The sequence below is a fragment of the Neomonachus schauinslandi genome, chromosome 7 (assembly GCF_002201575.2).
Source record: "Neomonachus schauinslandi chromosome 7, ASM220157v2, whole genome shotgun sequence".
Lineage (NCBI taxonomy): Eukaryota > Metazoa > Chordata > Mammalia > Carnivora > Phocidae > Neomonachus > Neomonachus schauinslandi.
The window spans coordinates 38,246,806-38,269,924 of record NC_058409.1 but is presented as its reverse complement, the minus strand read 5'-3'; the positions used below and the strand labels follow the sequence as shown (position 1 = coordinate 38,269,924).

The 23,119-nt window shown below is 36.9% G+C and overlaps 2 protein-coding genes across 2 annotated transcripts in view; one reads left to right on the top strand and one right to left on the bottom strand.

Annotated features, from left to right (window-relative positions):
• The window catches only part of MTREX (Mtr4 exosome RNA helicase), a 113,801-nt gene that overhangs the window by 31,405 nt on the left and 59,277 nt on the right, over positions 1 to 23,119 (bottom strand). The window contains exon 19 of the mRNA XM_044916769.1: positions 12,161 to 12,289. Coding sequence (XP_044772704.1) covers positions 12,161 to 12,289 — 129 coding nt within the window. The remainder of the gene's footprint in view (positions 1 to 12,160; positions 12,290 to 23,119) is intronic.
• UBB (ubiquitin B) lies at positions 20,131 to 20,791 on the top strand. The gene has a single exon (XM_044916771.1). It carries the CDS (start codon positions 20,224 to 20,226, stop codon positions 20,683 to 20,685), a length of 462 nt encoding a protein of 153 aa, XP_044772706.1. The 5' UTR covers positions 20,131 to 20,223; the 3' UTR covers positions 20,686 to 20,791.

Below are 23,119 nucleotides of genomic sequence, written 5' to 3'. Positions count from 1 at the left end.
GAAGATGGCAGAGTAAGAGGATCCTGAGCTCATCTCCTCCCATGGACACATCAGGACTATAACTACATACAGAGCAAATCACTCTGAAAAGGGCCCGAAGACCAGCATAAAAGCTTTTCCACAATAAAGATATAGAGAAAAGGCCAACTGAGAAGGGTAGAAGGGCACTGAGAAACATGATTGGGAACCGAACCCCTCAGCAGGGTGACCCCCAAACAGGAGTGTTATCTCAGGCAGAGAGTTCCACTGTGAGGAGTCAAAGGATCAAATCCCACATCAGGCACCCCCGCCCTGGGGGCGTGCATCAGGAAGACAAGCCCCCTTATAATGTCTGGCTTTGAAAAACAGGGAAACTTAACTCTAGGAGAATTGGAGGGCTACAGGAACCTTAGAGTTCACTCCTAAAGTGCCAGTGTACTATATCATTCAGGCTGGAACCCAGAAGAGAGGCAGCAGTTTGAAAAGTGTATGAGTTATAAGTGAAGATTTACTGACTAATTTTAGGGTATGTGCCAGAAGGGCTGGAAGTGCAAGAACCTTCTCCAGGTACAAAGTGCCATTTTTCTTTCCCTCCTGTAGCCTACCTGACCTGATGCTTATGGAAGCCAGTTCTGACACTCTCCACTTACCTGGCTAGCACTGCTCAACCTGCTCTGGTGTTCCCCTGTGGATGTGCCCCATCCAACCCACTTGCCCGGGCAGAAGCCCCTCCAAAGTGGCTCATGCCACACCATTCCACCAGGCAGCCTCAGTTATGACCTGCCAACACAACTACTCAGCAGCAGTGGCTGAACTGGCACCCCGCCCACCAGTATGACAACTGGGCCTCTGAGCGAGCTGGTCTGGGGCCCGGTCCTGACCACCAGCTCTCCTGCAGCAGTCAGGGCTTAGCTACAACAGAAGGGTAAACAGGACACCTAGCGGACACCCATGGACACCTGATTCTGGCGACTGGGGGTACTGTGCTATAGGGCACCACAAAATGTCTTCTATACAAGGCCACTACATTTAACATCAGGAGACACAGCTGACCTACCTAATAAACAGGAATAGAGTCAAACAAAATGAGAGACAGAGAAGTATGCTCCAAACGAAAGAACAAGACAAAACATAAGGAAAAGAACCAAACAAAATGGATATAAGCAATCTACTTGATAAAGAATTATCTAAAGTAATGGTCATAAAGATGTTCACTGGACTTAAGAGTAGGATGGATAAACTAAGGGGCGCCTGGCTGGCTTAGCAGTTAAGAGTGTGTGACTCTTGATCTTGGGGTTGTAGGTTCAAGCCCCACTTTGGATGTAGAGATTACTTAAAAACAAAAGTATTAAAAAAGAAAAAAAGTACAGTGGGCAAACTCTGAGAATTTCAACGAAGAGACAGAAAATATAAAATGAACCAATCAGAGCTGAAGAATACAATAACTGAAATGAAAAATACACAACATCAGGGCGCCTGGGTGGCTCAGTTGGTTAAGCGACTGCCTTCGGCTCAGGTCATGATCCTGGGGTCCCAGGATCGAGTCCCACATCGGGCTCCCTGCTCGGCAGGGAGTCTGCTTCTCCCTCTGACCCTCCCCCCTCTCATGTGCTCTCTCTCATTTCTTTCTCTCTCAAATAAATAAATAAAATCTTTAAAAAAAAAATACACAACATCAGGTTAGAGAATGCAGAAGAATGGATCAGTGAGCTGGCAGACAGGGTAGTGGAAACACCCAAGATGAAGAGGGGGGAAAAAAAACCCTTGAAAAATGACAGTAAGTTACGGGACTTCTGGGACAAGATTAAGTGTACTAACATTCACATTATACTGTTCCCAGAGGAGACAAGAGAGAGAAAGCAGCAGAAAACTTATTTGAAGAAATAATAGCTGAAAACGTCCCTAACCTGGGAGAGGAAACAGACATCAGGGTTTAGGAACTACAGAAAGCCACAAACAAGATGACCTCAAGGAGGTCCACGCTAAGACAGACAAAAACTAAAATATCAAAATAATTAAGGATAAAAAAGAGAATTTTAAAAGTGGCCTTGTGTAGAAGACAAAAGCAACTAGCAACATACAAGAGAAACCCCATAAGGCTATCAGATTATTTCTCAGCAGAAACTTTGTAGGCTAGAAGAAAGTGGCATGAAAGGAAAAAAACCAACAACCAAGAATACTACTTCCAGGAAGACCATGATTCAGAATTGAAGGAGAGATAAAGAGTTTCCCAAACAAACAACCCCTCACAACCCTGAGTTCAAGACCTAAGCTGAGACCAAGAGTCAAACACTTAACCAACTTGAGCCAACCAGTCGTCCCAACAATTGTAAATTTATATGCATCCAACACAGGGGCACTTACATATATAAAACAAGTATTAAGGGACACAACGGGAGAAAGTGACAGTAATACAATAATAGTAGGAAATTTTAACATTTACATCAATAGATAGATCATCTAGAGAGAAAACCAATCAGGAAACAGTTGCTTTGAAAAACACATTAGACGAGGTAGACTAAACAGATATATACAAAATGTTCCATTCAAAAATAGCAGAATAACACAAAATTTTCAAGTGCACATGGGATATTTTCCAGGACAGATCATATTAGGCCACAAAACAAGTCTCAATAAATTTAAAAAGGCAGAAATCATAGCAAGCATCTTTTCCAACCACAGTAGTATTAAACTAAAATTACAAAGAAAAAACATAAATACAAGGAGACCAAACAACATGTTACAAAACAATTGAGTCAACAAAGAAATCAAAGAGAAAAAAAAATACCTTGAGACAAATCAATATGGAAACACAACAATTCAAAATCTTTGGGATGCAGCTAAAGCAGTACTTAGAGAGGTAAGTTTATAGTGGGATACAGGCCTATCTCGAGAAACAAGAAAAATATCAAACAATCTAACCTTACACCTAAAGGAACTAGAAAAATAACAGGGACGCCTGGGTGGCTTAGTCAATTGAGCGGCTGCCTTTGGCTCGGGTCATGATCCGAGGGTCCTGGGATCAAGCCCCGCATTGGGCTCCCTGCTCAGCAAGAGCCTGCTTCTCCCTCTCCCTCTGCCTGCCGCTGTGCCTACTTGTGCTCGCTCTCTGTCAAATAAATTAAAATCTTTAAAAAAAAAAAAAAAAAGAAAAGAAAAAAACCCAAAGTTAGTAGGAAAAAAATAAAGGTCAGAGTGGAAATAAGTGAAATAGAGTCTTTAAAAAACAATAGAGAGGAGCAATAAAACTAAGAGCTGGTTCTTTGAAAACATAAACAAAATCGATAAACTTTTAGCCAGACTCATCAAGAACAGAGAGAGATGACTCAAATAAATGAAGTCAGAAATAAGACAGAAGTTACAACCAACACCAAAAAATAACAGTAACAGAGTAGTCCAAAAAATTATATGCCAACAATTGGACGATATATAAGAAACAGATAAACTAGAAACATACAATCTTCTAAGAGTGAATCAAGAAGAAATAGAAAATGTGAACAGACCAATTACTAGTACTGAAATTGAACTGATAATCAAAAAACTCCAAACAAATGAAAGTCTAAGACTAAATGGCTTCACAGGTACATTATACCAAACATTTAAATGAGAGTTAATATCTATTCTTTGTCAAATTATTTAATAAAAATTGAAGTGGAAGGAATGCTTCCAAATTTATTCTATGAGGCCAGCATAATCAAAATTCTTAAAACACACAGAGAAACTACTAAAAAAGAAAATTACAAGCCTGTGTCTGTGATGAACACTGATGTAGGAATCCACAACAAAGTATTAGCAACTGACTTCAACAATACACTGAAAGTATCATTCACCATATCAAGTGGGATTTGTTCCAGGGATGTAAGGATGGTTCAATATCCATAAATCAATCAACATGATACACTACATTTACAAAAGGAAGGATAAAAATCATATCATTTCCACAGATGAAAAAAAGCACATAACAAAATACAACAGAATCTGTTCATGATGATAATGCTCAACAAAACAGGATAGAGGGAACATACTTCAACATAATACACATAACAAACCCAAGCTAATACCATTCTCAATGGTAAAAAGCTGAAAAGTTTTCAAAGATGAGGAAGAAGGCAAACATGACTATTCTTGCCATTTTTATTCAACATAGTACTGGAAATCCTAGCCACAGCAATCGGACATAAAAAAGAAATAAAAGGCATCCAAATTGGTAAGAAGTAAAACTGTCACCATTTGCAAATGACACAGTATTATATAGAGAGAGCCATAAGACTCTACCAAAAATTGTTAGAATAAATTTACTGAAGTTGCAGCAGGATCAGTAGTATCTGTTACACTTCTCTACATTGATAACTATAAAAAAGGGACATTAAGAAAACAATCCCATATACAATTGCATCAAAAAGAATAAAACATCTAGGAATAAAGTTAACCAAAAAGGCGAAAAGTCCTGTACTCTGAAGACTGTAATACAATGATGAAAGAAACTGAAGATGACACAAAGAAAGGATAGATATACTATACTCAAGGACTAAAAGAATACTGTTCAAATGTCTATACCACTCGGGGCGTGTGGGTGGCTCAGTTGGTTAAATGTCTGCCTTCGGCTCAGATCATGATCCTGGGGTCCTGGGATGGAGCCCCGTGTGGGCTCTGCTGCTCCCTCTCCCGCTGCCCCTCCCCCTGCTCGTGCTCTCTCTCTCAAATAAATAATATCTTAAAAAAAAAAAAGTCTATACCACTCAAAACAATCTACAGATTTATTGCAATTCTTATCAAAATACAAACAGTATTTTTCAAAGAACTAAAATACATAATCCTAAAATTTATGTTGAATCACAAAGATCTTGATGCAGAATCATCAAGCCAAATAGCCAAAGCAATCTTCAGAAAGAAGAAAAAAGCTGGAGTTCAACACAATTGCAGATTTCAAACTATACTACAAAGTAATAATAATCAAAACAGTTATGGTACTGGCACAAAAGCAGATCAATGGAACAGAACAGATAGTCCAAAAATAAACCCACCATTATATGGTCAATTAACCTAAGAAAAATCAGGTAATAAGAATGTACAATGTGGAAAAGAGAGTCTGAGCGACAAATGGTGCTGAGAAAACTGGACAGTCACATGCAAAAGAATTAAACTGGACTACTTTCCTAAACCATATAAAAATAAAAAACACCTCAAAATGGATTAAAGACCTAAATATAAGACCTGAAACTCCTAAAAGAAGGAGCATTTGGGTGGCTCAGTTGGTTAAGCGTCTGACTCCTGGTTTCAGCTCAGTTCATGAGATGGAGCTCCATGTCGGGCTTCCTGCTGGGCACAGAGCCTGATTAAGATTCTCTCTCCCTTTCTGTCCCTCCCCCACCCCCACTCACATTCTATTAAAAACAAAAACAAAAACAATTTAAAAAAAAACTCCTAAAAAGAAAATAGGTAGTGTTGCATTAGCAATATTTTTTTTGGATCAGGCTCCTCAGGCAAAGGCAACAAAAACAAAAATAAACAAAAGGGTCTACATCAAACTATAAAACTTTTGCACACAAAGGAAACCATCCACAAAATGAAAAGGCAACCTACTTGATGGGAGAAGATATCTACAAATGATATATCTAGTAAGAGGCTAAAAAAAAAAAAAAAAAAAGAACTCGTAAAACTAAACACACACACAAAATATGACTAAAAAATAGGCAGAGAACCTGAACAGACAGGCTTCCAAAGAAGGCATTCAAATAGCTGGCACACACATGAAAAGATGCTCAGTATCGGGGAAGGAGGAAGATGGCGGAGGAGTAGGAGACCTGGATTTCATCTGGTCCTGGGAATTCAGCTGGATAGGGATCAAACCATTCTGAATATCTACAAACTCAACAGGAGACCGAAGAAAAGAATAGCAACAGCTCTCTGAACAGAAAAGCGACCACTTTCTGGAAGGTAGGACATGCGGAGAAGTGAATCCGAGGCAATATTTGGGAAGACAGATGGCGGGGGAGGGGGTCCCTCACAGTCGGTACTGCCTCTTATTCTTTTTGTTGAGGTGATTTTTTCCATCTTGTCATTTTGTCCAGAGGAGAATAGATGAATGAGAGAACAAAATGCTAACAGGGTAACAACGTCTCTAGAAAATATACAGTAAACAAATCCGAAAAGACCTGAAACAGGGGAAAAGAAAGGGAAAGAAAAAAAAAAAGAAAAAGATAAAGACAAACAAACCAAAACAAAACAAAGAAAACAGAATATGATCAAATATGATCAGGCTGGTGTATAGATCAGTGCCACACACTAGATTTTGCTTATATTTTGGTCTGGTAGAAGAAAGTGCCTCCCAAAATTTTAAAGAAAGAAAAACTGATATATGTACACAAATAAGGGTTAATACGATGAAGGGATGGAATATGACTGTAAAGATGAAAATTATAAATGATTTTATAAAAGGAATTGATAAGAAGTTGGTTGAAATGAGAAAAATATGCAGCCAAGAATCCTATATCCAGCTAGGCTGTCACTGAAAATAGAAGAAGAGATAAAAAGCTTCCAGGACAAACAAAAACTAAAGGAATGTGCAAACACAAAACCAGCCCTACAAGACATATTGAAAGGGGTCCTCTAAGCAAAGAAAGAGCCTAAAAACAACATAGACCAGAAAGGAACACAGACAATATACAGTAACAGTCACCTTACAGGCAATACAATGGCACTACATTCATATCTTTCAATAGTTACCCTGAACGTAAATGAGCTAAATGCCCCAATCAAAAGACACAGGCTATCAGATTGGATAAAAAAACAAGACCCATCGATATGCTGTCTGCAAGACACTCATTTTAGACCCAAAGACACCCCCAGACTGAAAGTGAGGGGGTGAAAAACCATTTACCATGCTAATGGACACCAAAAGAAAGCTAGGGTGGCAATCCTTATATCAGACAAATTAGATTTTAAACCAAAGACTGTAATAAGAGATGAGGAAGGACACTATATCCTACTTAAAGGGTCCATCCAACAAGAAGATCTAACAATTGTAAATATCTATGCCCCTAACATGGGAGCAGCCAATTATATAAGGCACTTAAAAACAAATAAAAGAAACACATTGACAACAATACAATAATAGTGGGGGACTTTAACACCCCTCACTGAAATGGACAGATCATCTAAGCAAAAGATCAACAAGGAAATAAAGACTTTAAATGACACACTGGACCAAATGGACTTCACAGATGTATTCAGAACATTCCATCCCAAAGCAAGAGAATACACATTCTTCTCTAGTGCCCATGGAACATTCTCCAGAATAGATCACATCCTAGGTCACAAATCAGGTCTCAACCGGTACCAAAAGACTGGGATCATTCCCTGCATATTTTCAGACTACAATGCTTTGAAACTAGAACTCAATCACAAGAGGAAAGTCGGAAAGAACTCAAATACATGGAGGCTAAAGAGCATCCTACTAAAGAATGAATGGGTCAACCAGGAAATTAAAGAAGAATTTAAAAAATTCATGGAAACCAATGAAAATGAAAACACAACTGTTCAAAATCTTTGGGATGCAGCAAAGGCAGTCCTAAGAGGAAAGTATATAGCAATAGAAGCCTTTCTCAAGAAACAAGAAAGGTCTCAAATACACAACCTAACTGTACACCTAAAGGAGTTGGAGAAAGAACAGCAAATAAAGCCTAAACCCAGCAGGAGAAGAGAAATCATAAAGATCAGAGCAGAAATCAATGAAATAGAAACCAAAAGAACAGTAGAACAGATCAACAAAACTAGGAGCTGGTTCTTTGAAAGAATTAACAAGATTGATAAACTCCTGGCCAGACTTAGCAAAAAGAAAAGAGAAAGGACCCAAATAAACAAAATCATGGAAAGAGGAGAGATCACAACCAACACCAAAGAAATACAAACAATTATAAGAACATATTATGAGCAACTATCCGCCAGCAAATCAGACAATCTGGAAGAAATGGATGCATTCCTAGAGATATACCAACTACCAAAACTGAACCAGGAAGAAACAGAAAACCTGAACAGACCTATAACCACTAAGGAAACTGAAGCAGCAATCAAAAATCTCCCAACAAACAAAAGCCCAGGGCCAGATGGCTTCCCAGGGGAATTCTACCAAACATTTAAAGAATGAATACCTATTCTTCTGAAACTGTTCCAAAAAATAGAAATGGAAGGAAAACTTCCAAACTCATTTTATGAGGCCAGCATTACCTTGATCCCAAAACCAGACAAAGACCCCATCAAAAAGGAGAATTACAGACCAATATCCTTGATGAACACGGATGCAAAAATTCTCACCAAAATACTAGCCAATAGGATCCAACAGGACATTAAAAGGATTATTCACCACGACCAAGTAGGATTTATCCCTGGGCTGCAAGGTTGGTTCAACATCCGCAAATCAATCAATGTGATACAATACATTAATAAAAGAAAGAACAAGAACCATACGATCCTCTCAATAGATGCAGAAAAAGCATTTGACAAAGTACAGCATCCTTTCTTGATCAAAACTCTTCCGAGTATAGGCATAGAGGGTACATACCTCAATATCATAAAAGCCATCTATGAAAAACCCATAGCGAATATCATTGTCAATGGGGAAAAACTGAGAGCTTTCCTACTAAGGTCAGGAACACAGCAGGGATGTCCACTATCACCACTGCTATTCAACATAGTATTAGAAGTCCTAGCCACAGCAATCAGACAGCAAAAAGAAATAAAAGGCATCCAAATCGGCAAATAAGAAGTCAAACTCTCACTCTTTGCAGATGATATGATACTTTATGTGGAAAACCCAAAAGACTCCACCCCAAAACTGCTAGAACTCATACAGGAATTCAGTCAAGTGGCAGGATATAAAATCAATGCACAGAAATCAGTGGCATTCCTATTCACCAACAAGACAGAAGAAAGAGAAATTAAGGATTCGATCCCATTGACAATTGCACCCAAAACCATAAGATACCTAGGAATAAATCTAACCAAAGAGGCAAAGAATCTATACTCAGAAAACTATAGAATACTCATGAAAGAAATTGAGGAACGCACAAAGAAATGGAAAAACGTTCCATGCTCATGGATTGGAAGAACAAATATGGTGAAGATGTCAATGCTACCTAGAACAATCTACACATTTAATTCAATCCCCATCAAAATACCATCCACTTTTTTCAAAGAAATGGAACAAATAATCCTCAAATTTGTATGAAACCAGAAAAGACCCCGAATAGCCAGAGTAATGTTGAAAAAGAAAAGCAAAGCTGGCGGCATCACAATTCCGGACTTCAAGCTCTAGTACAAAGCTGTAATCATCAAGACAGTATGGTACTGGCACAAAAACAGACACACAGATCAATGGAACAGAACAGAGCCCAGAAATGGACCCTCAACTCTATGGTCAACTAATCTTCGACAAAGCAGGAAACAATGTCCAATGGACAAAAGACAGTCTCTTCAACATATGGTACTAGGAAAATTGAACAGCCACATGCAGAAGAATGAAACCAGACCATTTCCTTACACCAAACACAAAAATAGACTCAAAATGGTTGAAAGACCTCAATGTGAGACAGGAGTCCATCAAAATCCTAAAGGAGAACACAGGCAGCAATCTCTTCGACCTCAGCCGCAGTAACTTCTTCCTAGAAACATCGCCAAAGGCAAGGGAAGCAAGAGCAAGAGCAAAAATGAACTATTGAGATTTCATCAAGATAAAAAGCTTTTGCACAGCTAAAGAAACAGTCAAAAAACCCGGAAGACAACCGACAGAATGGGAGAAGATATTTGCAAATGACATATCAGATAAAGGGCTAGTATCCAAAATCTATAAACAACTTATGAAACTCAACACCCAAAGAACAAATGATCCAATCAAGAAATGGGCAGAAGACATGAACAGACATTTTTCCAAAGAAGACACCCAAATGGCCAACAGACACATGAAAAAGTGCTCAACATCGCTTGGCATCAGGGAAATCCAAATCAAAACCTCAATGAGATATCACCTCACACCAGTCAGAGTGGCTAAAATTAACACGTCAGGAAATGACAGATGTTGGCGGGGATGCGGAGAAAGGGGAACCCTCCTACACTGTTGGTGGGAATGCAAGCTGGTGCAGCCACTCTGGAAAACAATATGGAGGTTCCTCAAAAAGCTGGAAACAGAGCTACCATACGATCCAGCAATTGCACTACTGAGTATTTACCCCAAGGATACAAATGTAGGGATCCAAAGGGGTACATGCACCCCGATGTTTATAGCAGCAATGTCCACAGTAGCCAAACTGTGGAAAGAGCCAAGATGTCCATCAACAGATGAATGGATAAAGAAGAGGTGGTATATAAATACAATGGAATATTATGCAGCCGTCAAAAGGAATGAAGTCTTGCCATTTGCAACGATGTGGATGGAACTGGAGGGTATTATGCTGAGTGAAATAAGTCAATCAGAGAAAGACATGTATCATATGACCTCACTGATAGGAGGAATTCTTAATCTCAGGAAACAAACTGAGGGTTGCTGGAGTGGGGGGTGGGGTGGGAGGGATGGGGTGGCTGGGTGATAGACACTGGGGAGGGTATATGCTATGGTGAGTGCTGTGAACTGTGTAAGACTGTTGAATCATAGACCTGTACCTCTGAAACAAATATTATATGTTAAAAAAAAAAAGAAGAAGATAGCAGGAGGGGAAGAATGAAGGTGGGGAAATCGGAGGGGGAGACGAACCATGAGAGACTATGGACTCTGAGAAACAAACTGAGGGTTCTAGAGGGGAGGGGGGTGGGGGGATGGGTTAGCCTGGTGACGGGTATTAAAGAGGGCATGTTCTGCATGGAGCACTGGGTGTTAGACGCAAACAATGAATCATGGAACACTACATCACAAAACTAATGATGTAAGTATGGTGATTAACATAATAAAAAAAAATCATATTTGAAAAAAAAAAAAAGATGCTCAGCGTCACTAATCGTCAGGAAAATGCAAATCAAAACCACAATGAAGTATCACTACCCACCTCTAAGAATGCCTAGTATCACAAAGATAAGAAGTAAGTGTTGGTAAGGATGTGGAGAAAAGGGAACCCTCATGTGCTGTTGTTAAGAATGTAAATGGGTACAGCCACTGTGGAAAACAATGTGGCAGCTCCTCAAAAATTAGCAATAGAAATATTATATGATCCAATAATTCCACTTCTGGGTATCAACTCTAAAAAAATGAATACACTAATTTGAAAAGATATATGCACCCTATGTTTATCGCAGCATTATATACAACAGCCAAGATATAAAAGCAATCTGTCCATTAATAGATGAATGGATAAAGAATAGAATATGTGTTACACACACACACACACACACACACAGTAATATTACTCAGACATAAAAAAGAATGAAATCTTGTCATGTGCAACAATATGGATGGATGCAAATCTTGTCATGTGCATGCAACATGGTTATTATGTTAAAAGCAAGAGAGGGAACACAAGCAGGGGGAGTGGGAGAGGGAGAAGCAGGCTTCCTGCAGAGCGGGGAGCCCAATGCGGGGCTCAATCCCAGGACCCTACGATCATGACCTGAGCAGAAGGCAGACGCTTAACGACTGAGCCACCCAGGTGCCCCTTTTTGAGCATTTCTAGTATATATAAATGCTGGTCACTGTGTTGCACCCCTCAGATTAATATAATATTATATGTCAACTATGCTTCAACTAAAATTCTGTTAAAAGCACATGTAAATTAAATGGCTGCAACTTAGGAAACTTATGCAGGGTTTTTAATTATCAAATTATTGCTTCAGTATTTCATATGAATGTAATAAACAGCATGGATGATGTAAAACTGCAAAGTTACTTCATCACAAAAATGATAAAACATCATTATAGTTCAAGTAAAATTCAACTTCATGTGAAAATTTATTATTAAATTCTCTTTATCTTTCACTTCATTATTTACCTGACCACAATCTGATAATAGAAACAGAGCTTTAATCTCATTAATCACCCTTCTGATATTTTAGATGGCTTTAACATACCTTTAAAAGCCTTGAAATCTTCCCACTTAGAAATCAAGATAGTATGTTCATTATAATCATACTCAGGAAATCTAATGATTATAAATAATTCAAAAAATATTTGAAATCTGAAGATGAAAAATAAAGTGCAAACCTGCATCTCTCCTTTCTCATCAGGTTTAGCTGGTTTTGCAGCCTCAGTAGCTGAATTTTTCAGACTTTCTTTGCTACAGCGCAGGAGTACTTCAACTACATATAAAGGATCCAGTTCACCAGAATTAGGCTAGAAGAAAATAAGATAAAAGAAGCTCATTATTAAATACTGGCCCACAAATTTTAAGTTCCATTGGTACAGGGACTATGTTCTCAGCATTTAGCATTATGAATGGCACATACTGCACAGTAAATGTTTATTTCATGAAATGAAGGCTGTCCTTCATCCTTCAACATGCTCCATTGGATGAGAAAACATAGAAATTACTTGATACTTATGAATTCAGATGAGATTGTGTGTGTGTGTGTTCAGGGTGGTATGGCTGTAGACTTGATACTTATGAATTTAAATAGTATGAGCTGTCCTCCCTCTGCCCATTTCCCTGCTCACGCTCTCTCTAAAATAAATCTTAAAAAAAAATAGTATGAGTCATTAATTGACATAAAATGCCATTTTAAGTTTCCAATGATTAGTTTGTAATTTTAATATTATAATAGAATTAGAAAAAGAAACCATAAGAAATCAACAGTTTCAGAAAATAAAACTGTATCTTCAAATTATCCTAATTAAACAACATGAAAATTAAACTGAACGTAGATTATTGCCTAGTACACTGGCACCTCTATAATATGGTTTTATATAATTTTATTTAAAAACTTTTGTCTTTTATATTCTCTAATAAAAACATGATTCTCAAGAACCAAGGATTAATTACATCTGTAATTTATGATAATTTGCTTAACAGCAGTATCTTTCAAATAGCAAAAAGATATTTTTCTTTGGTCTTTTTAATTTAATTATTTGAGTGATCCTTTTGCATAAAATAGATAAAAGGAAAGTTATTTTGATTGAGGAGCGAACACGTCAAAGAATTAACTGCTTGGTATCCCCTAGGCACAGTTACTGTTCAAAACTGAAAAACTTTCAAGAAATGACAAACTCATACCTATGATCTATTTCTGCACTAAACTACCAATCGCTTAACAAATACGTTTCCAAATACAAACCAAAAATACAACCATAATTATCTTAAATTACTGAATTCAAATTTCTGAATACATAAGCTCCATTCCTCAAAACCCAGTGTTTTTCTCCACATACTTTTTTTCCCCCAAAATATGGTTATTTTAAAATAAGTTTCATCAAAACATTCTTCATTTTGGTATAGACACAAACCAAAGCTGAATAGTATTTTCAATTAAGTCTGTAGCTGCAAAGATTATGTATTTATGTAAAGCTTAGTCAATATAAAATGATTTTATAAAACAATGAGCTAAGAAGTTATGACCCAACTGTTAATCTTCCAGGAGACAAAAGACTGTAAGGAGAATCAATGACTGTTATCTTTGCTTCCGGAGGGGAAAAATCCCTCTGTGTAAGATACATTCCAGTTTGATGAATGAATTAACTCCAAAGTGTTAGGTGACGAGTATTTAAACAAAAATAATCTACGATTTATGAACAATCTGTAATGTATCTAGATAATCTAAAACTGTCTTGTTGGGTTTAGTTCCAATTCTATAGATTTTATTTTTAAATTTAATATTCTTCCTCTGTAAGCTAAAACAATCAAAGAAGTGACCATTGGAACTCAAGTATATCTATGTAAAGCTACCAAAATCACTCACATTACAGAGATATCCTTAAGTGTTACTATGGGAGCACACTTCAAAGACTCTGTATTGGGGCATTACGTGGAAATTTGCTGTTAAAAATATTTCTTAAAGATTATAAAATAATTCGGGGCGCCCATGTGGCTCAGTTGATTAAGCATCTGACTTGATTTTGGCTCAAGTCATGATTTCAGAGTTGGGCTCTGTGCTGAGCATGAGGCCTGCTTAAGACTCTCTCTCCCTCTCCCTTTGTCCCTCCCCCTGCTTGCATGCTTTCTATCAAAAAGAAAAAAAAAAGAAGATTGTAAAATCGTTCTCACTGAACTACTTCTAAGCTCTACACTGTGGTAAAGGTGGATCAACAATGTCATCCTTCACATAAGAAAATAGTTACTAAATATTCTAGTTGGCTTAATGATTGTCTTAGTATAAATTCTTTTAATTTTTACACCTATGTCCTTATTTTTAACTTCCTAAACATATAATTGAACTTTCTTTTTCCTAACTTTTCATTCCTTTTAAAATGTGGCCAATTCCATACTATAAGTGGAAATTATCAGATTAAAATATAATTTTGATGAAAATTTCAAGTTTGTAGAATGTAAAGAAACAATATAAAATAAATAGTGACAATCACATTTTTATCCTTTAAAATGCTTCAAATATCTTCTTCCTTAGTGTGTATTTTTCCTGTCTCTACACCAAACCCTATTAACCACAAAAATCTCTGTATTAGTATTCTGGCCTAGATTACAAAATCAATAAAAAAAGTATTTCATGTTTTTAGTGAACAAATGTAAGCAATTCAGTGGAGAAATCAGTTTCACCACCAATTTAAGCAGAAAAAAAAAGTGAAATGTGTTCTTCTCTATTCCCCATTTCATTATTTGCCTAAAAGAATTCTCATCAGCTGGCACTACTTTTATACATGGATTAAGGACCAAGAGAGGTAAATCACTTAAAAACTTGTTCACTATGTATGTGTGTGCAAATGTAATTATAATTATGTTAGGTATAATTTTTCTCCCTTAAAAATATAAAACCTGAGATCAATTACCAGCATGACAGCATGAGTAGTGCATCACACACCCAGCTCCCTAGCAAACTTGAGAAAGTTCTAAAAAACCAACCATGTAAAGTCTCTGGAAATGGTTCTAAGGGCACATAGCAAGTGAAGAAACATCTATTCAACAAAGTCCACAAAATTCATTAGGAACAACGTAAGTCTGATATCTAAACCAAGATCACTCCCACCTCATTTCTCCTAGCTCAGCAAGACAAAAAGTGCAGACTAGTGAAGCAAAAACACAGTAGGGCTCCCTCTCCCTGCAGCTCTTAGTTGGAGGGCAATCTTTCCAGAAGGCATAGGATGGCAGCATTTCTTATCCTGCTCCCACCCACTAATGAGCAAAAGTTCTGGGCAAGTGAGGCTGAGTGGTGGGGACACCCTTCTTCTGCCCAGCCATCAATGGTTGGCCAGAGACTCTATCTTAGGTGTGGTACTGCTAAGAATACTGGGGCCTCATGCTAAGAATACTGGGGCCTCAACTGCCCTTGTTTACCCTGCCTTTAAGGCATTGCTGTCACGCTGGGAGAGGCGAGCTATAAAGACCTGATGCTTAGGGCACCTGGGTCTCTCAGTTGGTTAAGCATCCTACTCTTGATTTCAGCTCAGGTCATGATCTCAGGGTCCTGGGATTACCCCACGTGGGGCTCCCCACTCAGCAGGGGTCTGCTGGTCTCCCTCTCTCTCAGCACCCCCACCATACATGCTCTCTAAGTAAATAAAATCTTAAAAAAAAAAAAAAAGGATTTGAGGATACTGCCTCCATGCTTCATGTAGTCCACAGGTCCTAAAGTGTCACTCAAAAGGAAGAAGGTTATGAGTGGGGGTGGAACAGACTTCACTCAATCGAGCTAATGACTAAACTAATAAACAAGCAAATAACAATGTACCTGTGTGAGGGGAGGGAAGGAGGGACCAGTTCCAAGAGTACTACAATATATTATTTAAAATGTCCAATTTCAAAGAAAAAATTGTAAGACATCAACAGAAAAGTATGATTCCAGACCTAAGTACCAGAAAAAAGCAGGTAACAGAAGAAAATGCCTGTGAGAGTGACCAGATACTGGATTAAACAAAGACTTAAATGAAGCCAGTATAAATATTTTCAAACAACTAAGGGAATCATAATTAAAGAAGTAAAGGAAGGTAAAATAACAATGTCATATCAAATAGAGAATAGCAATAAAGAGATAGATGTGATAAAAACCACCAAAAAGGAAATTCTTGAATTCATAAGTACACGTATGCCTGAAATGAAAGAAATCACTAGAGGGGCTCAAGAGATCTGAAGTAGCAGAAGAAAGCAGCAGCACATCTGTACATAGCCTGATAGATTACATAACCCAAAAAATGGGGAATAAAAAAGGAGACAATGAACAGAACCTCAGACAAATGTAGCATACCAATAAGTACAATAATATACCCATAAGTATGGGTACCAGGAGAAGTGAGTACCAGGAGAAGACAGAAAGAGATGAAAAAATATCTGATGAAATAATGGCTGAAAATATCCCAAATTAACTGAAAAATATTAATCTACATACTCGGGAAATTCAATGGACTCCGAGTAAAATAAATATAAAGAGATGAGCAGAGACACATCATAATAAAAATGCAGAAAGCCAAAACAAAGGAGAGAATCTTGAAATCAGCAAGAGGAAAAAAAAAAAAAGATTCCCCTCTTACAGGGGACCACAATAAGATTAACAGCAGAAACTTCTCAGCAAAAACAATGGAGACCAGAAGGCAGTGGATTGGCATATTCACAGAAAAACACTTGTTAACCAAGAATCTATAAATACACCAAAGTTATCTTTCAAAAACAGATATTCCCATATAAAAACAGAGAATTTGTTGCTAGCAGAACCCACTTTATAAAAAATACGAGAAATTCTTGAGGCTGAAAGCAAGTGATACTAGACATTAATCTGAATCTACATGAATAAACAGAGCACTGGTAAAGGTAATTATGTAACTATAAAAGACAGTATAAAAATTATTTCTTTTTCTACTAAATGATTTAAAAATGAAATAATACATATATATTGAATTGTTAAGTCTGCAACATATAGGAATGTAGTATATTTTCCAATAATGGCACAAAGGAGGTGGGTAGGAGCAAAGTTGTACTGAGCTAAGGCAAAAACTCCAGATGGTAACTTGAATCCATAGGATCCAATAAAATAAACCAGAAATGATAAATAATGAGATTAATACACAAAAGCTATAAATACTTGCTCTTTCTTCTCTAAGCTTCTTTATAAATCATAAAATCATATTAAGTAATAATTATAGCACGTATTGTTGGGTTTGTAACATAGATTATATGACAAAAAGAGGGAAAATGGAACAAATGTATATGGGAATAATGTCTCTACATATCATTGGAATTCAGTATAAATCTGAAACTTATTCTATTAAGTTAACATGGAAATACTGGATATGAAAGGCCCTAACAACCACTAAGAAAAAAACAAAAAATAGAGATGTAGAGAAAAAAATATAAAAAGTAGAGAAAGAAATCATTAAAATAAACTGAAAAAAAAAAAAGCTGAAATGTTATGTTAGAACATAAGCACTTAATGCAAAAGAAAGCAGTAAAGGAAGACTAGAAAAACAAAAGAAATGAAACTATAGAAACAAAAAGCACAATGACAGCCATAAATTAAACGATATCAATAACACTAAATGTGAATAGATTAACCAACTGATTAAGGAACCCTAAAAAGAGGCAGAGGTTTTTCAGACTGAATTAAAAAAGATCCAACTATGCGGTCTATAGGAGACACACTTTAATTGACAGAAATGAAGGGAGAAACAGAAATTCAATAATAATAGTTGAGTCTTCAATACCTTACTTTAATGCACAGAACGAATAGACAAAAGATCTGCAAGAAAAGAAACAGAAGACTTGAACAACACCATAAACGAACCAGACCTAACAGACATCTATAGAATATCTCACCCAAAACAGAATATACATTCTTCTCAACTGTATATAAACATTCTGCAGGATAGACCATATGTCAGGCCATTAAACAAATTTCAATAAATTCAAAAGGACTGAAATAATGCCAATTATTTCTCAAACAAGAAAGGAATGACATCAGAAATCAAAAACAGAAATTTGGGAATTTCATGAATATATGGAAATTAACGCACTCCTAAATAGCCAGTGGGTCAAAGAAGAAATCAAAAGAGAAATTAGAAAATACTTGGAAGTAAATGAAAATGAAGAAAAATATACCAAAACTTATGGGATGCAGATAAACTATTACCCTGGAGAGGAATTTACAGGCATAAATGCCTGTATTAAACTGGAAGAAAGATTTCAAATTGATAACCTGACCTCTTACCTTAAGACAATAAAAAAAGAACAGAAAACTAAAACTGAAGCTAGCAGATATAAGGATTAACAAAAATGGAGCAGAAATTAATGAAATTGAAAAATAGAAAAATCAATGAAACCAAAAGCTGGTTCTTTGAGATCAACAAAATTGACATTTAGCTAGACGAAAGATTCAAATTATTAGAATGAGAAATGAAGGAGGGGACATTTACTAACCACCTTCTGGAAATAAAAAGGATTATAAATTAATATCATGAACAATTATATACAAGTAAATTAGGTAACTAAGATGAAATGGATTAATTTCTAAGAAAGCAAATCACTGAAATTGACCCAAGAAGAAATAAACAATCTGAACAGACCCTATAAAACTGACTTAATAATCATAAACTACACTCAAAGAAAAGCCCAGGCCCAGGTGTTCTCACTGCCAAAGTCTTCCAATTAAAAAAAAATTAATACCATTTCTTCAAAAACTTGTCAAAAAAGAGAAGAGAAGGGGAACACATCCAAATTCATTATGAGGCCAGCACTAACCTGTTAACCAAACCCAGACAAAAACATCCCAAGAAAACTATAGACTGGTATCTCCTGCGAATGTAGATGCAAAAGTCTTCTGCAATATACTAGCAAAATGAATCCAGCAACAAATAAAATGAATAATGCAGCATGACCAAGTGGGATTTATCCAGGAATCCAAAGTTGATTTAACATTTAAAAATCAATTAACCTAATATACCACATCAAAATAAATGCCAAATGGAATTAAAAACAACTACCTGATTATCTGAATAGGTACATAAAAAGCATTTGACAAAATACAACAATCTTTCATAACAAAAATACTCAACAAATTATGAATAGAAAGAAACTTCCTCAACTTGGTAAAGGACACTTAAAAACCCAGAGCTAACATCATTCATAATGGATAAACACTGGATGTTTCCCCCCTAAATTTGGAAAAAGACTAGGATATCTGCTCTCATCAGCTGTATTAATATTGTACTTGAGGTTTTAGCCATAACAAGTAGGCAAAAAAAACTAAAATGCATCCACATTGAAAAGGGAGAAAACCATCTCTATTTGCAGACACAACATGGTCTTGTATACAGAAAAAAAGTGTAAAATTTATACTTGAAAAACAATAAATTACCAAATAAGAATATCTAAATAAGGGGCGCCTGGGTGGCTCAGCCGGTTAAGCAACCGACTCCTGATTTCAGCGAGGGTCATGAATGATCTCAGGGTTGTGAAATGGAGCCCCATGTCCAGCTCCTCGCTCAGCGGGGAGTATGCTCTGCCTCCCACCCCAAGCTTGCGTGCGTTCTCTCTCAAAAATCTTTAAAAAAGAAAAAAAAAAGTCTGTAAATATGAGGGAAAACAAGCTGTGTTCATGACTGAAAGACTCAATTATGTTAAGACAGCAATATTCTTCAAGCTGATACACAGACTCAGTGTAAGCCCTCTCAGAATCCCAGCTGACTTCTTTGTAAAAACTGACAAGCAGATCATCAAATTCATATGAAACTGTAAGGATCCCAGAATAGCCAAAACAATCTTGAAAAGAAGAACAAAGTTGGAGAACTCATAAATCTATTTTTTTTGAAACTTAATTACAAAGATATGGTAAATGAAGACCATATGGTACCGGCACTGGGACGGACATAGAGGTCAATGGAATGGAACTGAAAGTCTAAAATAAAGTCTACGATCTTCTGAGTTTTGACGAGGATGACATGATCATTTAATGAGGAAAGAGTTTTCCAGTAACCAGGGCTAGGACAAGAATGAAGCTGGACCCTTACCTTATACCACATACAAAAATTAACTGAAAATGGGTCAGGGACCCAAATATAATAGGTAAAACTATAAAACTCTTAGAAGAGCGGCTGGCATTGTCAGGTGTTGGTGTCTTCGCATCTGGGTGACTCAACGTGATTGCATCCAGTGTCCTTGCATTCGCTAGCAGGTCAAAATGCAGATCTTCGTGAAGACCCTAACCGGCAAGACCATCCCCCTGGAGGTGGAGCCCAGTGACATCATCGAAAATGTGAAGGCCAAGATCCAAGATAAAGAGGGCATCCCCCCTGACCAGCAGAGGCTCATTTTTGCAGGCAAGCAGCTGGAAGATGGCCGCACTCTTTCTGATTATAACATCCAGAAAGAGTCGACCCTGCACCTGGTTCTGCACCTGAGAGGTGGCATGCAGATCTTCGTGAAGACCCTAACCGGCAAGACCATCACCCTGGAGGTGGAGCCCAGTGACACCATTGAAAATGTGAAGGCGAATATCCAATATAAAGAGGGCATCCCCCCTGACCAGCAGAGGCTTATCTTTGCCAGCAAGCAGATGGAAGATGGCCGCACTCTTTCTGATTACAATATCCAGAAAGAGTCAACTCTCCACCTGGTTCTCCATATGAGGGGTGGCTGTTAATTCTTCAGTCTTGAATTCATAGTGCCCAATGATGGCATTGCTCTGCACTATAGCCATTTGCCCCAATTTAAGTTTAGAAATTACCAGTTTCAGTAATAGCTGAATCACTGGTTTTCTCAATAGCTGTTCAAAATGTTAATGAAAGTTTCATTGCATGGTAGCATTAAAAAAAAAAAAAAGTCTTAGAAGAAAACACAGAGGTAAATCTTCATGACTTTGATGTTGGCAGTTAATTTTTATATATGACATCAAAACCATGAGTAACAAGGAAAAAAAAAGATTTAATTTGAATTACATCAAAATTAAAAACTTGTGCTTCAAAGGACACTATCAAGAAAGTAAAAATAATCCACAAAATGGGAGATAAATATCTGGAAATCAAATATCATAAAGAACTCATATAACTTAGTAATAAAATGACAACTCAATTTGAATGTGGGTGGGCAAAAGAGCTGAAAACACCTCTCCAAAGAATATACAAATGGCCAATAAGCACATAAAAAGATCCTTGGCAATATTAGTCATCAGGGAAATACAAATCAAGACCACAATGAGATACCACTATATACTGAGTGTAATCAAAAAGTCAGATATTAAGTGTTGGTGAGAATGTGAAGAAATAAAAACCATCATACATTGTTAATGGGAATGCGAAATGGTGCAGCCACTTTAGAAAACAACCTGGCAGTTCTTTAAATGGTTATATGGTATCCACAGGATCCAGCAATTTCACTCCCAAGAGAAATGAAAACTATGTCCACATAAAAACTCAGACATCGATGTTTATAGGGGCATTATTCATAATTGCCCAGAGGTAGAAACAATCCAAATGTCTATCAACTCATGAATGGATAAACAAAATGTCATGTATCTGTACAATGGAATGCTATTCAATCACAAAAAAGAACAAAGTGCTAATATACACAACATGCTTAAAGCCTGGAAACATGCTAAGAAGCCAGTCGCAAAACACCATATCACAATTCAGTTTTATGAAATCTTCAGAATAGGCAATCTATAGAGAGTAGATTAGTAGCTGTTCAGGATTGAGGGTATGGGAACACAGGGTGGAATGACAAAAGTTTCCTTTTCCTTCTGAGAGGATGAAAATGTTCTAAAATCGATTGTGGTGATGGTGAATTTACTAAAAGTCACTGACTAAACAATACAGTATATAAATAATATCTCAGTAAAACTGTTGAAAAAACAAACATATAAGTAATGTAAAACCTGCAGTGAAAGAAATATATAGCGATTCAGTACACTACAAGTAAAAATACTCTGCCCTAGCAATACTCTCTTAGATACAGACAAGTTATGGAATGAGTAAACTGGCAAAGGCTCTTCCACCATGGGTTATATAAGTATGAATGGAACCACAACATTTAGCATTTACGGCCACACTTTTCATTGTACACGAAAAACAGAACTTAATAGCTGTCAGAAGTTTAAATGAAGACTATCCTTTCAAGTTCTTCTCAAGGAAGATCATACCTATGTTACTAATAATTATTCCAAAAGAAAATAGTGTGTGTCTTTGGAAGGGAGAAGAGGTAGGCAAGCATTTTATAGTTTTCCCATGGCTAAAGGTGGTGAAATAGAAAATATAAAAGCCTGTAAGTCATATCTGAGTTCTTGTCAGGCTCAAAGGAATAATACCCATGCAATCTTCGTCAAGGTTAAAATTCCAAGCTTTACTTCACTGTATATTTAAAATAAGGTGGTGGGGGGGAACACACAGAATGAGAGGCAAACTTTATCCAGTTTAATACTGTTGGCTCAATACAGCCAACTTTTCACATACCTAAGTTTGAAATCTTATCATCACTAAAGCTCCCCCCAATTTCCCAACAAGACTGTCCATTCTAGTTCTTCAGTATCCTCCATCTGAACCCTTATTCTATTACCATCTTCCTTCCGACTCACCCAAAAAGAGTTGTCTCCTTAATTGACAAACTTGTATCTACTATGCTATCTCTTTCAATATCCTTCAAACACTGTCAATACAATAACTTCTGATCAGATCAATCTCTTCCTCAAAAATAAACAGATTAAAAAAGCAAACAACCAAACTAAACCCAAGCAAACCAATCAACCAACTAATCTTCGAACACCTACCAGTGCTTTCACACGTTTAGATACCTAGACTGAATATACTCAAATCCATATTTTAACCATTTTCTGTGATTAACTTCAATATTTCTAAAAGATTTCACTTTTTACCTGAAATGTTCTGGGCCTGCTGCATATCGCTGCTCCTCCAGCAGTAAATATCCATCAAATGAATGCTACTCATTCTCCAAGGTTCCTTTAAAAATTTTAAATTATCTTCCTAATTAGATGCCATCTCTAATAGCTCAGACATAATTTCTTCCTCCTCTGTGCTCCAAATGCACTTATATCTTTACTAAAGTATTTATACTATTCTGCCTTT